The sequence below is a fragment of the Lissotriton helveticus genome, chromosome 5_1, assembly GCF_964261635.1.
Source record: "Lissotriton helveticus chromosome 5_1, aLisHel1.1, whole genome shotgun sequence".
Classification (NCBI taxonomy): domain Eukaryota; kingdom Metazoa; phylum Chordata; class Amphibia; order Caudata; family Salamandridae; genus Lissotriton; species Lissotriton helveticus.
The window spans coordinates 568,751,822-568,766,049 of NC_136065.1; the positions used below are offsets into that span (position 1 = coordinate 568,751,822).

Below are 14,228 nucleotides of genomic sequence, written 5' to 3' on the forward strand. Positions count from 1 at the left end.
AAAAAAACCCAGACATCTTCCTTAAAAGTATTTTCTTCAAGTACAAATCTTGTTCCTCAACAATTTTTACAACATTTCATACATTGCATGTGTGCTGTATAGTGCAGCACACATTCAATGTGTGAACTGTTTGGAGAAGTAAATATATTTCTCCAACATTGCACTTGCTTAAAGGAGTTTTTATGTAAAATCCAAACTGACAATTTTAGTAGATAGGACTTGTGTCGTCAAAAAACATGTGTGATTGTGCTGGAATGCCCAAGAACCATCAACGTAATGCCCCCTTGACACCAAGTATGTCAAAGCAGCACAAAAACTATTTGCACTTAAAAATGTTCAGTTTTATAGAGTCAAATAATTCATGCACTGGATAGTGAATGCCCCTTCAAGAATTTGCACCACTTTGTGTGACTTTGTGATGGCACAAAGTCTTGATAAACCTGTCCAGGGAGGTAAGGAGGTGGTGGTAGCGAGCTGTTAGTCTAGCCCGTCTTACCAAACTCCATCTACTTTATTGCGGTATGTCCCCCTCCTTCTTTTGCATCACTTCCTCTTTGCTTTACTGTGAAATTTTCCAGGAGCACTAAATCCAAAACGAGTAACCTCTTCTTCTATGAGAAGGTGCTCTGGCTTTCCCTAAATGACCTCACAATTTAGATGATGTCTTCTCCCTTTGTCAGGGTCAAAAATAGTTTTTGGTCGTCCAGGGGATGGAGCCAGAGAGTCTAGGAGAGTACTGTAAATGATTTAGAGCAGATATTATCAGCCCTATTTGTCGCTTTCAAGTCAAAAGACGTTGTGTTACGTTTTCCCTTTGTTCCTCCAGCTGAACCAGTATTCAAGTCAAGTAAAAGGCAGCGTTTATTAAGACCGTTGGTCTTCAAACAGCATAAAAACTTTTATAAATAACCTAAAATCATCACAGTTCCATCAATAATTCCATTAAGTAGGTATCCTGTAAACAATAAACAAAAGCATCACAAATGTCCTTACAATGGGTGTCATAGTAGCATTATTTCATAATGTAAACATTTTCAGCACATCCTTACTAAAAGTGAATTAAAGTTTAATAATGGTTTAACAATGTATATTATTAAATAAGTACAAAATGGTAGATTTCATCCTTTAATTCACTATAAGCCCAATTCAATTAGCACCTATGTTCTCAAATTCATTTTTCATAAAAAAGGTTTTCACAGCCTTCAAATATCTTCCAACTGCAATGGCATTATCACGATTAGGCATATCAGTGAATAGGTCTACAGCGTGGGCCCGTGATTCAATACCATCATTTAAAAAAATGGGATGCAAGAATAATTTCTGCAGGGCTAAAACTGTTATACAATCAACTAATATGTGCGGAATATCACATTTTGTTCCTAGCATACATTTACAATTACCATCAGGCTGCATCATTTCCGCTCTTATTTTTTCATTTGTTATCAAAGGGCTAATGCCAATTCTTACTCTTAAAATTTCGCACCTGAGCCAATGATTAGGTAACGTATCAAGTTATAGGTACCAGACTTTACTCTGCCAGGTCATTCTCATAAATTGTACAGATTGTTTCTTGCTCAGGTACTCCACATCTACCCTCCTAGGCAGTTCCTGCCCTTGGGATCTGAGTATACTCTTAGTAGTTTCCACATGGAGTGTGGACAAATTCTCACATTCAAGTTCTCGCACACCATGTATAATTTCTTTCTTGTCTCCCTGGGCCATTTTAAACTACCAGTATTCCACGCATAGGGTTAATCTTTGTTATATATCCAGGAGTTGTCAAAACCCCTGTCTTCTTGGTTCCAGAGGCCATGTGATTGCCTTCTGGAGGGAAGGGTAGTTAACTACAGTCAGAAGTGTTTTGCAGGCCTCTAAAAGTGAAATGAGTACAAAATTGATTCTCCAACAATTGTATCTCAGGCAGCATAGAGGACATTTGTATAAAATAATTATTCCACTAATGATCAAAACTCTATTTTTGCAGCGAAATAAGATTTTTAAAACTAAACAAATATAACTTGAATTAACTTGCTACCATTTTCCCACATAAAGATAGAGATTAGCAATTTGAATTTCCCATAAGCTTGTTCATGGAGAATCTAACTAACCTACACAGTGGAAAAGCATTTGAACATTTAGCCAATGTGAAGACACTAGTGTGCTGCTTTTATTTTACATTTATTAAGAAATCATGCCTGTTGGCTTACATTACAAATCTTAGGGTTGACTTAAAGGGGTAAAATAGCTTTTCCTGCATAAAAAATGCACTTTGCCTTGTCGGGCCTCACTGCAGGGGGAACAGCCTTTACAACGCGGGCATTACCCCGCGCTGCTATTACAACGCTGCTTTTACAATGCAAGTCGTTACAACGACTTGCGCTGGAGGGCGCTGTTGGATAGGGAATAGTAAAATTTTCTATTCCAACACCTTCCCTACTGTAACGTGGGCTGGAGTTGGAATAGAAAATTAAACTATTCCACTCTCCAGCGCCCTCCAACGCAAGTCGTTGTAACGACTTGCGTTGTAAAAACAGCGTTGTAATGGCACGCGTGGTAATACCACGCGTTGTAATGCCATACAACCTCACTGCAGTGCTCTAAAACTGCAGCCCAGCCACAGAACAGTGAGTGGAAGCCATCTATTTTTATCATATGTCTCAGTGGAATAAATACACGTTGCTACCCACCTATGACATATAACTACCACGCAACTGGTGAAATTGTTTTGTCATCTACCATGCCTTACAGGAATAGGCCTACTGGGGGAAATCATTTTCTCAAATATACAATTTTTTTTTTTTTTTTTTTTTTTTAAAAGACCTTTATTGTACGCTTTCAGCATGACACAGCATAAGGCCTACAACCCAATCGGGCCGGCCGCAGCAGAAGTAGAGCTCAGGCAAGGTAAATAGGATAACACAGCTGCGTGGCCGACAGCCCAAGGGTCCGGCAGCGAATAGATACTACGTGTACTACATAACAAGTATTTCAGGCAAACAGCATGGCTTAGGTCTATGTTTTTACAAGAACCAAATAACAAAACTTTTCAACTAACTGTAAAAGCACACTTAGCACATCAATCCTACGCAGGCGAGAGAGCAGGCATTCATATCCTGCAGCATAACGTTAATCAGCAGCACGGCCATCAACTTGTCCCCCATATCTCAGTAGTCGTTCACCAAGGGTAATAAACAGCACGTTAGGTCACACCACCATCAGCCCCGAAAGACCAGGCTCGGCCCTAATCCGACAGGTCCTCATCCGGGTCTACCCGTGGCGGCTCACAGATATCCCCCCTAAATTTATTCCATGCCCCCCAGATTTGCCCCCATTTTGCCGGGCATCCTCGATGGACAAACACCGCCTTTTTGGCTACCATGGCTTCGTCCATATCTTTGCACCAGTCCCTCAGCGTGGGGAGGACGTCGGAACCCCAGAGTTTGGCATTATTGCACTTCGCCACCATCATACCCAGCACCGCCCAATCCTGCTGACGATGAGTTAGATCCTCCGCCTCCCAAATGTTTATCAGACAGCGACGTGGGCTGGGCAGCAGGGAGACGTTCGTAGTTTGAGAGATGGTTCGCATAACCGCTGCCCAGTACCTGGCCACAAGTCTACAGTCCCAGATCGTGTGATAAAAGGTCCCCCTCTCCCCGCATCCACGGAGGCAGAATTCGAGAGAGGCCCTCCCTATTTTGTGAAGAACCGTTCTGGTGTAGTATGTGCGGTGAACAATTTTCAACTGGACCAGTTTAAGTCTGGACGGAATCGCCGATTCCTTTGTCGAGGAGAGTACCTCCTGCCATTCTGAGTCATCAAGTTCACCGACATCTCCCACCCAACAAAGGCGTAACTTGGATAGCATGTCAGGGAGGTTGTTGACCAGTTTCCGATATGTAAGGGATGTCGCTTTGTTGGGCATATATTCTGTAAGCAGTCTGTCTTCTAGAGGGGTGGAGTCCTCTAAAGTCGTGCCGGTCGGGATGGTTGAGAGGAGTGCGTGTCGTATTTGCAAATATCTGTAATATTCTGATTGGGCCATATCGTGTTTGGTTTGCAGAGACGCGAAGTCAATTATGGTACGTTTTCTCCAGAGGTCACCCACCACGGAGATGCCTATGGAGTCCCATGCCCGGAACCCCTTGCTATTACCCATGTACCCCAATTGGTGTGAGTCCCACAGGGGCGTCATTAGCGTAACAACGTGTGCGCAATGCAGGTGTCTGTGTGCTCTATACCAGATCTGTATTGTGTGACGGGTCGGGCCTATCAGATCGGATGGGATTCTACGACTATATAAGTTCCTTAATAGTCCCCTGGATTCAATACCCTGCCTATCCGCTAAAAAAGCAGGTTCCGTTTGCGCGGCGTGGAGCCAGTAATTAATTTGCTTTAGGTGAGCAGCCCAGTAGTACAATTCAATATTGGGAAGCGCTATACCCCCATCATACCAGTCCTTTACCAGCTTGCATTGTGCAATCCGGGCCGGTCTCCCATCCCATAGTAAAGCAGACACAGCTGCAGCGATATTCTGAAAGTAGGAGGGGGATACCGGGAATGGTGTGTTCTCTAGGAGGTACAGAAAACGGGGCAAGGTCATCATTTTGAACAATGCGGCTTTACCCAGGAGAGTGAGAGGGAGGGATCGCCACACCTTCACGTCCCTTTTAAACCGCTCCAAAGGGGGCCCCAAATTGAGGGCGTGAAATTCGCCCGGGTCGGACGTCACTTGGATTCCTAGATACTTGAAGGGGCTGTCAGTATAATGTAGCGGACAGTCCTCCGGGAGCGGGGGCGGGGTTCCAGCAAGAACATATAGGACTGATTTTGTCCAGTTAATTCTATAACCTGAGACCCTCCCAAATTTCTCGCAGACGTTCAGTATTTCCAGAATAGATTTTTTAGGGGAGGTGAGATACAAGAGGATATCGTCCGCGTAGAGAGATATCCGATCCTCCCATGTCGGTGTCCATCTGATACCTTTGATGGATGGCTCCCACCTGACCCAAATCGCTAGCGGCTCAAGGACTAGCGTAAACAGCAAGGGGGACAAAGGGCAACCTTGCCGTGTCCCACGACCAAGCGGGAAATCTCTGGAGATGTGACCATTCGCTGTCACCTGGGCCAGTGGCTTAGTGTAAAGCAAGCGTACCCACCCGCAGAACTTGGGGCCGAAGCCCATGTGACACAGCACAGCAAACAGATAAGGCCACTCCACCGTGTCAAACGCCATGGTGGCGTCAAGCGAGAGAAGCACCGCCAGCTCCTGTATACTCTCCCGGCGGGCCATTACCGCCTGAAGACGTCTCAGATTGTACGAGGTATTGCGATTCGGCATAAATCCGGACTGATCCGGGTGAACCAGGGCGTGCAGGTGCGGAGCCAAGCGCCGCGCCAGTAACTTGGCAAGGATCTTCGGCTCCGCGTTTAGCAAGGAGATGGGGCGGTAGGAAGAGCACGACTCCGGTGCTTTACCAGGTTTGTGGATCGGGATTACTGTGGCAAGGCGTTGATCTCTAGGGAGTTCCCCCACTTCCAGACTGTCCGCAAACATTCTGAGAAGATGTGGGGCCGTTAGCTGGGCAGTGTGCTTGAACAGCTCTACTGGGAGTCCGTTGGGACCCAGAGCTTTGCCAGATGCCAGGGCGCTAGTCGCCTCTCGTATCTCTTCCACAGTGACATCCGCGTCGAGCTCCAACGCCGCCTCAGGGGAGAGGCTGGGGATCGTCAGGTCCTTGATATATTCATAGGCTTCGTCTGTCGAGTATGGTGCCTGGCGGGCGTAGATTGCCTCAAAGTGATCAGCTAGCAGTTCGACTATGGCTCCGGGGTCCGAAGTCGGATGCCCCTTCGGTGGCGTCAGGTGAGCGATCACCCTGCCCGCTTTTTCTTTCCTGTCGAGCCAGGCCAGCATCTTACCCGCCTTGTCGCCCAGCTCATAGACTCTATGACGGGAGGCTTGAATCTTGGTCTGTACCAACTCCCTTTGGACTGCCACCCATTCAACGTTCCGCAGTCGAACCGCCTGAGCATTCGCCGGGGAGGGGTGGGACTCCTGGTCAGAGATCGCACACTGAAGCACATCTTCAAGGGAACAAAGATCCTGACGCTGAGTACGTTTCTGGGCAGCAATGAATGTGATTGCCTGCCCACGTACGACCGCTTTGTACGCTTCCCACAGGGTGCTATGGGAGCTAACGGAGCCAGTATTCTCCTGAAAGTAGAGGGTGGCGGAGTTGGTAAGGGTTTTCCTCAAAGGGCCACTCTGCAAATAGGTCGCGTAAATGGGGAAGACGCGGTTTCTATGTGGGCGGTGGTTCGTATAGGTGAGCCGTAGCGGCGAGTGATCCGAGATCCCTCGCGGACGGATGTCCGCCTCTGCAATGCCGTGGACCCCATCACCTGACATTAGAATGTAGTCTAGTCGCGAGAGACAGTGATGTGTCGCTGAGTAGTAAGTGTATTGCTTCTCGTAGGGATGTTTGTGTCGCCAGCTGTTTGTGAGACCAAGGGCTTCTATTAGGCCAGCGAGTCGCCCGCTTCCCCGCATCGGTGTGGTATTGGGGTGTCTGTCCATTGTGTGATCTACAACATCGTTAAAGTCGCCCCTATTACTAATGTCGCCGTCGGTAATGACAGTAGAAAGGCCGCAAGGGCCGTGTGCGCCGTGGCATGTAGGCCCGGTGGGACATACACGGATACAAAATTGAAGAGTTGGCCCTCCCACTGTATCGTCGCAGCTGCAAAGCGGCCTTGGGAATCAATTTTGGTCTGTAGGCACTTCATCGGAAAATTCTTCTGAAGAAGTATCCCCGTCCCCCTAGAGCCTGAGGAGAAATCCGCATGTGCTACGAATTTATACCCCCATCTATCCATCGCTCTCGAGGCCAGGCCCACCAGGTGAGTCTCTTGCAACAAAACCACTGCCGGGTTGCAACGCTTCAGATATTGCAGCACCAGGCCCCGCTTCACCTTGTCGCCTAGACCCCTGACATTCCATGTGAGGACCGTGAAGGTTGACGTGTGAGAGGGATGCGGCGCGCACTGCTTAGGTGTAACCATCATGTGTGCTGACATTGAGGTGTGTGTGTGGCTTCGCACTGGGCAATAAGGGACGGGTCCCACGTCCCGCCTCTGGAAGGAAAGTGTCTCTAGCTAAGTGCATAACATGTGCCATAGAACGTCTCATGGTGCAAAAACCAAAATTAAAACAGTCAAACATTCCCCCTTCTTCCCCCCTCCCTGCCTCCCTGCTACGCGGACCTGAAACCGCCCGCCTCCTAAACTTAGCAGAGTGCTTAGTCCCAACCGAACCCAAAGTACTTGCTTGCAAGGGGTAAGTAGCTCTGCGACCTCACGAGCGGCTCCCAGTGAGCTCCTCTGTCCAGCTCGGAGTGCCCGCCAAGGGTAAATCGGCCATGTTCAAAGGAAGTGACTCTCAAGGACCATGATTGCAGGAGTCTATTCTTCTGTGCGTTCTCCGTCCTCCAGGCCTGATTCTGCAAACAGATCCTGGCTATGACCCTGAGTTATCTGGAGATCTGGGTGATTATCCGGCCGGTGGCCACGCTGGTTCCTGTCATTCCGCCGCGGAGCTTCCACTCCCCTCCATCCGTCCAGCCAGTCCCTCGCCGCCTCCGGGGTGTCGAAGAACCACGCCTTATGATTATCCACAATTCGCAGCCGCGCCGGGAAAAGCATGGAATAGGGTATCTCCTTAGCCCGTAGAGCTTTTTTGACGTCAGTGAAAGTCTTTCGTCGCCGGGCCACCTCAGCCGTGTAATCTGGGAAGAAGGCTAGGGTGGAGTTCATTATCTTAACTGGAACAGAGACCCTGGCTGTTTGGAGTATGGCGTCCCTGTCTCGGAAGTTAAAAAGTCTAGCCAGCACTGGTCGCGGTTGCGCCCCTTGTTTGGGCTTTCCTCCAGGGACCCTGTGTGCCCGTTCAACAGAAAAGAAATGTGAGAGGCCCTTCGGCTGCAGCTTAGTCCTGATTAAGTCCTCCACATACAGATCCATGGATTGCCTGCCCTCCGACTCTGGAATACCTAAAATTCGGACGTTGTTTCTCCTGGAGCGTCCCTCTTGATCGTCCAGTCGTTCCTGCAGTTTCTTGGTGACCGCCTCCATGCGCTCAGCAGCAAGTTGTAGTTCCGAAGTGTCTTCCACCAACGATTTGGTAACTACTTCCACCTGCGCCACACGTTCCGTCATCTTGTGGAGGTCCGCCCTCAGCAGGCCAACGTCCGTTGATATAGACCCCACCGTCGTCTGTACACTGGAGAGCATCTGCATCAGGTCTTCTAACGTAACTTTTTTGGGGCCGTCTCCCTCCGCATTCTTATCTGTGGAAGTGCGACCCTCCGGGTGTCTCGCCGCGTTTTTCTCAAAGGCGTACTTTTCAAGCTTGGATTGCGCCGCAGAGTGTCTGGGTCCTCTGCCCGCCATAGCGCTTATGTGGTGGAGTGTGGGCGCAGGCAATCCGGCAACAAACTGGTGTCGCCGTTCAGGGTCACTGGTCAGGCACGAGGGAGATCAGCGTCAGGCTCTGCACACCTCCACACCTTCCCCAACACTCCTCATTCGCCTTCCAGGCAGTAGCGGCACACCTCTGAGCTGTCTTCCTTAAACCCCCAAAGGATTCACTGGCTCCGGATGGACTATCTGGCCTCACTAATATCACACCGGTTCCGGGTGCGCCGACCCCAGGGCAGCTGCCCAGGTCGTCACTTGTTCTGGCGATCGGCTCTCACCTCCGAGATGCGAGTCCGGAAAGAGGTGAGGGCGGGCGCCGTGGTCGCGCACCGTCCACACAGCAGTGCGTCGGATCTCCCGGCACCGGGGCTATCCACCAACGGGGCTGCCGCTCCCCGTACTTCAGGGCAGCAACGCCGTCAGGCGGTCCTCCTCCAGACCCGATCAGTGCAGCCGGTGCCACAGACCGCAGTGTGCCAGCGGTAGCTTCCGGCAGGGCGCCCCCGACCACAGGGCACTTCCGGTCGGCCCGCCGAGCTACGGCAGTTCGGCGTCCAGCGGATGTCTCAGGGCCCGTCTCCCACCACGGTGGAACTTCGTCCGGCGGCACTCGATTCGGCCCGGAATAGGGTCGGAACACACCCTTCAGCGTCGGGACCCCGGTCCGGCCGCCCGAGGCACAATGTGACGGCTGGATGTACGGATTAGTGTACTGGGAGCCGCTTCAATCTCGGAGCTCCCGTACTACGCCGCCATTTCGTTTGGCTCGTAGCCACGCCCCCCCAAATATACAATTTTAGTGCTAGAGCACATAGAGTGTGGTGCTGAATACCAGTGTCAATGGACAATCAATCACTGTAAGTGTAGAAATAGGGACTGTGAAAGCGTGCAAAATCGGGGGTGGCCTCGAAGAAATGTAATCGTTCTACAGCCCACAACATAGTTAACTATTGCCTGCAACTTTAACCTCCTTCCTGATGGTGGAAGAACATTTAGACGTTGAGTGTATTTCAAGAACTCACTACACTTCGGTCTGCCTTTGTCCAGGGGTGTTAAATCTTTTATGTAGATGACCATGGATTTACCAACATATAAAATCTAAAGCATGGTTTGAAAGGATTAATGCCTGAATGTTCTCCAATTGAACCCACTGAAGAAGAAAGTGATCCTCCTAACATTAATTGCACTCTGAACCTGAAAATCAATTGTAGAGTTCTCTACCCTTGTGGTGGAGAAATCCACGATAATGATAGCATTTAAACCCACTAGAAATCTCTTCGTGAATTCATGGCAGGAATAACCAAATGTACCTTTGAGAATAGAGTGTATGTGTAGCCATGTAATTAATACACATCATTTTACTATTGACTAATTCATTCTTGAGCAGCAATGTAACAGCACTACTAGATTCACATTTGTCTCAAAATAAAGTGATTTGCACTTCGTTGCTCTAGAACATTTCTATTTCGTGCATCTTTGTTCTACATTTTTAGAATAGCCATGGGAAAGAACAGGTAGTTGCAAGTCTATGAGGTGTGTTTTGATTTTACATCATGTCTTACTTAATCTCTCAAGTTCCAAATACATGAATCAAGGATGTGAGTGCTTTAAGAACCAAACTCCCAGGTTGTGGACTGACACGCCTACCTACACCTTTGCTCTGAGCATCCCATTTCACTTCAAGAAAGCTCTCAAAACCCATCGATTGTCTCAGATCTCATTTTGTATTTCCACTCATCTGAACATAGTATAATACCTACCAAATTTCCACTATCTTAAACTAGCACTTGAGAACATCCTTGTTGAATTGTGGTTAAACAAAGCAATATAAACAGTCAGACAATGCTGCTGTAGGTTTAACTTTTCTTAGAAACATAATCTGCTTTTTTAATATATGGTCTTTTTCTTACGTTGTTACATTTTTAAAGTAATGGCTTCATTGATTTTGTGTGTCCTTCAGGAAAGCTTGAAAGCCACAACTGGAGGACAAAGCTTTTTACCAATAATTATTTTGGCTAATGTGGAGTAAATTAGAACAAATAAGGATTTCAGTTCTTACTATTCGGGGTATACAAGGTGTGCCACTCCACAGTGATGTTTTAACATATTCTTAGTGTATAAAAACTTCTTAGTACATAAAAACCTCGCACACATACAACAAAGGAACATATCATGCTTGGGGCAAATGTTTTTCAGGTACATTCATGGGCCTGCTCAGATTGTGTACATAGAGTGTGTAGCAGTGTGCGTGTGTGAAAGATACAATCTGCTGGTAGGGTTATAGGATTAGTGGATTGGCAGAACAGCTATTTCACCTTCCCTGCTCCCTAATTACTGGGAATCAATGGTGTTGACTAAAGTAACTCAGTGTACTGTGTGATTAAATAGAGCGGGGATCATTACCTGGTGGGCCGGGTTTATATATGTAAAAGTGAGTACGTTACGTTCATCTTGCTTCTGCTTTGGAGTCCCTCTAAAATAGATTAAATCCAATTGGAACCTTAGAGCAGAAGACTGTAAGAAATTGTTCCACTATGCAGTATCCATTTTGGAGTTCTGAAGAAAGTTGCCTTCACTTCTGCACAGTGCTCTGCCGGGCACTATATCCAAAACTTGCACAGATCTTGTAAAACGTGGAAGGTGCACGTCACTTGAAATTAATCACTTGTGCTTATGATGTACACACACCACACCGACCTACTGGGTACATGTTTATTATGCCATAAATATAGATCAATAAGGCAGTTAATGTGTTATGCAGGGGCACATCATCTATTTAGGGCGTGGAGTACAACTTGTTTGCCATTCAAAAAATTTTATTAATAAGAGAAACATTGAAAATAGGTGATTCTGACTATTTTTTGGACTACATATAGGTTAACTAGGTTTGTGGAAAACAAATATTAACTGTCTTCCGAAGTTTTTTTAATTTGCCTTTAGTTGCGAAACATTTATTCTAATCGATATCACAATGTTTTGAAATTATAGGGAAATTAAAAAATGATGTGTTTCAAAAACTCCCGAAGATAAATAATTTGTATTTCCCACAAACCAAGTTAATCTATATATACGTAGTTCAGAAATGAACACATTTAGATACGTTGATTTAAGGACAGTTGATAGCAAAATGCTTGTCCCAAACATAGCAGTGATATTTCGCCAATTACACATTGGGATCACCGCTGCCAAAAATGTCACTTGTGTTTGAATTCACATCCACTCTTACACAATGTAATCCAATGTTCATGTTTCAGTTTTGTATTTTTGACATCTTTAACAAATGTACTATTTATCTTTTTCTTTAGGGAAGATGTCAGAACTGCCAATGTGATTGCTTCTGAAGCTGTGACTTGTCTAGTTATTGACAGAGAGTAAGTACATTATTTTCTCACTTTTTAAATGAAAATAAAAATCCGAAGTTTGCCAACATGTCTACTTGATTGTGTCATGGCCAATTCAATGTAACGCTGCTCAAGAGCATCTCTATAAAAAGCAAATTATTACCTTAAGCATATGAGATTCCAATGTCAACATGCATAGGCAAATATGCGTCTGGTTTTAAAGTGTCAATGAATGTAAATATATGCATTCACAAATGATGTCTACATGCTTGCAGGCAGAAATACTGTTAATCACATTAAGTCAGGCTATTGGCTTTGGCAGTGCTGGTTATACGTTTGATGTCCCATTTTGCTTACTTTAGAACTTGTCACTAGAATCCTTGAGTGTTATCTGTGATGTACAACCAGGAATTTAATTTGAGTTACTTTGGAGCTGCTTCCTGGGGCTAGTTGGTGGCCTGTTGATCTAAATCTACAACTTATTCAAGTTCTTAAAGTTGTATCTAGTGTTTGCTCTTCATCAGTTATTGAACTCACCCCAATAAACTGTAAAATGCATATATGAGATAATTTATTGAAAGTAGCAGTGGGATGACTGCATATACTTTTCAAATGTAAAATCAACCCTCATGGATTCCAATGAAAATAGCCAATAGTATGATGTGAGAGAGTAACATTCCTCTGGGCAGACCATAAAGCCCACGCTATGTATATTTCCAAGAGTAAGGAACAATAAGTCATACAGACAGCTGTGTGGTCGAGGTAGACCTAAACAAAATCAGTAATTGTGGTTTCCATGCAGTCTTTTTTATGTTCAGAGACCTTCAGTTGTGAGAATCTCTAAAGTTGAACTGTCTGTGTCACATCTTTGAACATGAGTACTCTATCAGGGTGAATGACGTAGAAGCTATTCTAATTCTGGACCCAGTCACAAAGTACATTTGAAATCCTAATGTGTCCAATTCACAAGACATTTCCTATGCCTTACTCCTTTAGTGCATCTGGTTTACTCCTGAATTGGAGGAGTACACCGTCAGTAAACCTGAACTACTCTTTGCCTAATCTGGAAAATAAGGAGTATGATAGGTGTAATTGTTAATAGTGAAGAGCTATGACAGAGACGTTTTTGAGAAAGCTATGGATTTGTGATTTCTATTAACCCTTAGCTTTTCATCCTCCAAAACTCAAATTGATATGGCTTTCAGAGTGTTCTTTCATACACGTTGAAGTACATACTTCATCTGGAAACTGAGCTAAGACCAATTGCATTTTTTTTATTTGCTGAATTCTACCTGCTCCCTTTTCTCTGCATGAAAATAAAGAGACCTTCCTTTTAACTATAATATTCCTGGCTGAACTTTGAGTATGATAAGTGAGAGAGTAATGTCATTCTATAGCTGGCCTTTGAATCGCCTACAACATCCTGGAGTAAGCCTTGAGTGTTTAATCAGGCTCATCTTGGAGAAGCTTGTGTACAAATAGTGTAGCTTGTTTCAGGATATTTGAAGTTGGAGTCCTGGGGACCTCTGACCCCACTAGTTAAGAGCAGCTCTGCCCAATAACCACTCTCTGTCGGAGAGAATGCTCTACAAAGGGATCCATCAGTCCCCATTTTATAGAGTTAGAGATGGTTCCACATATTTTATAATTCTAAAGGCGCCATCTCTAACTGTTCACACTTGTTTCGGTAGCACACACACTGTTTTATTGCAAACCAATGGAAAATAATTTCAAGTAGTTGAATCCTTTCACATCTCCTCCATACGCAACAGTTGCAACAGGGACCATTGCCCATTAAAAATGAACTTTAAACATTTTCAAGCAGAGCAGTTATTTATAAAGTCTTTGCTCGAATTCAATGTCAATGTTTAGCCATTAAATGTAAACTCTTGCATATGGAATGGTAGAGCATGGTTACACTGAATTACATTGATGTCTACTAATTCATATTGTGTTCAAAACTATTGTTAAATAGATATGCATCTCTAACAGTGAAATGTTTCTAGTTTGAAATAAGATAGATGACGTTATAGTTTAAGTTTGCTTATTTGTTTCTTGTCTTAGCATTTGTCTTCATAGTCCATCATTCATGTACAAGGGAGAAGTATCAATAGTCAAAGTAATTTAATTAGCACAGCATGTTCTTCTTGCTTGCCAAACAAAGAGGTCTTTCAAAGTCAATAACAAATACATTTATGATCCTTAAAAACCAGAAATGGAAAGTTATTTAAATTCAACTATTTGTATTTCCTTATGAAAGATTATAGTAACAGAAATCTTGATTTTCTTCTTTGAAACTGTATCTCTTAAACACTGTTTGTTCATGTGCACATTATATTTAATTTATTGTGTGAGGCATTCATTAAGCATCCTTAGATAATATTATTTGATTAAGTGCAAGGTTTTTGT

The 14,228-nt window shown here is 45.1% G+C and overlaps 1 protein-coding gene across 2 annotated transcripts in view; it reads left to right on the top strand.

The window, feature by feature from the left end:
* The window catches only part of PRKG1 (protein kinase cGMP-dependent 1), a 2,371,600-nt gene that overhangs the window by 1,965,479 nt on the left and 391,893 nt on the right, over nucleotides 1-14,228 (top strand). For both annotated transcript variants that reach the window (XM_078642916.1, XM_078642915.1), the window contains exon 8: nucleotides 11,784-11,849. In XM_078642916.1, the coding sequence (XP_078499042.1) occupies nucleotides 11,784-11,849 (66 nt within the window). The remainder of the gene's footprint in view (nucleotides 1-11,783; nucleotides 11,850-14,228) is intronic.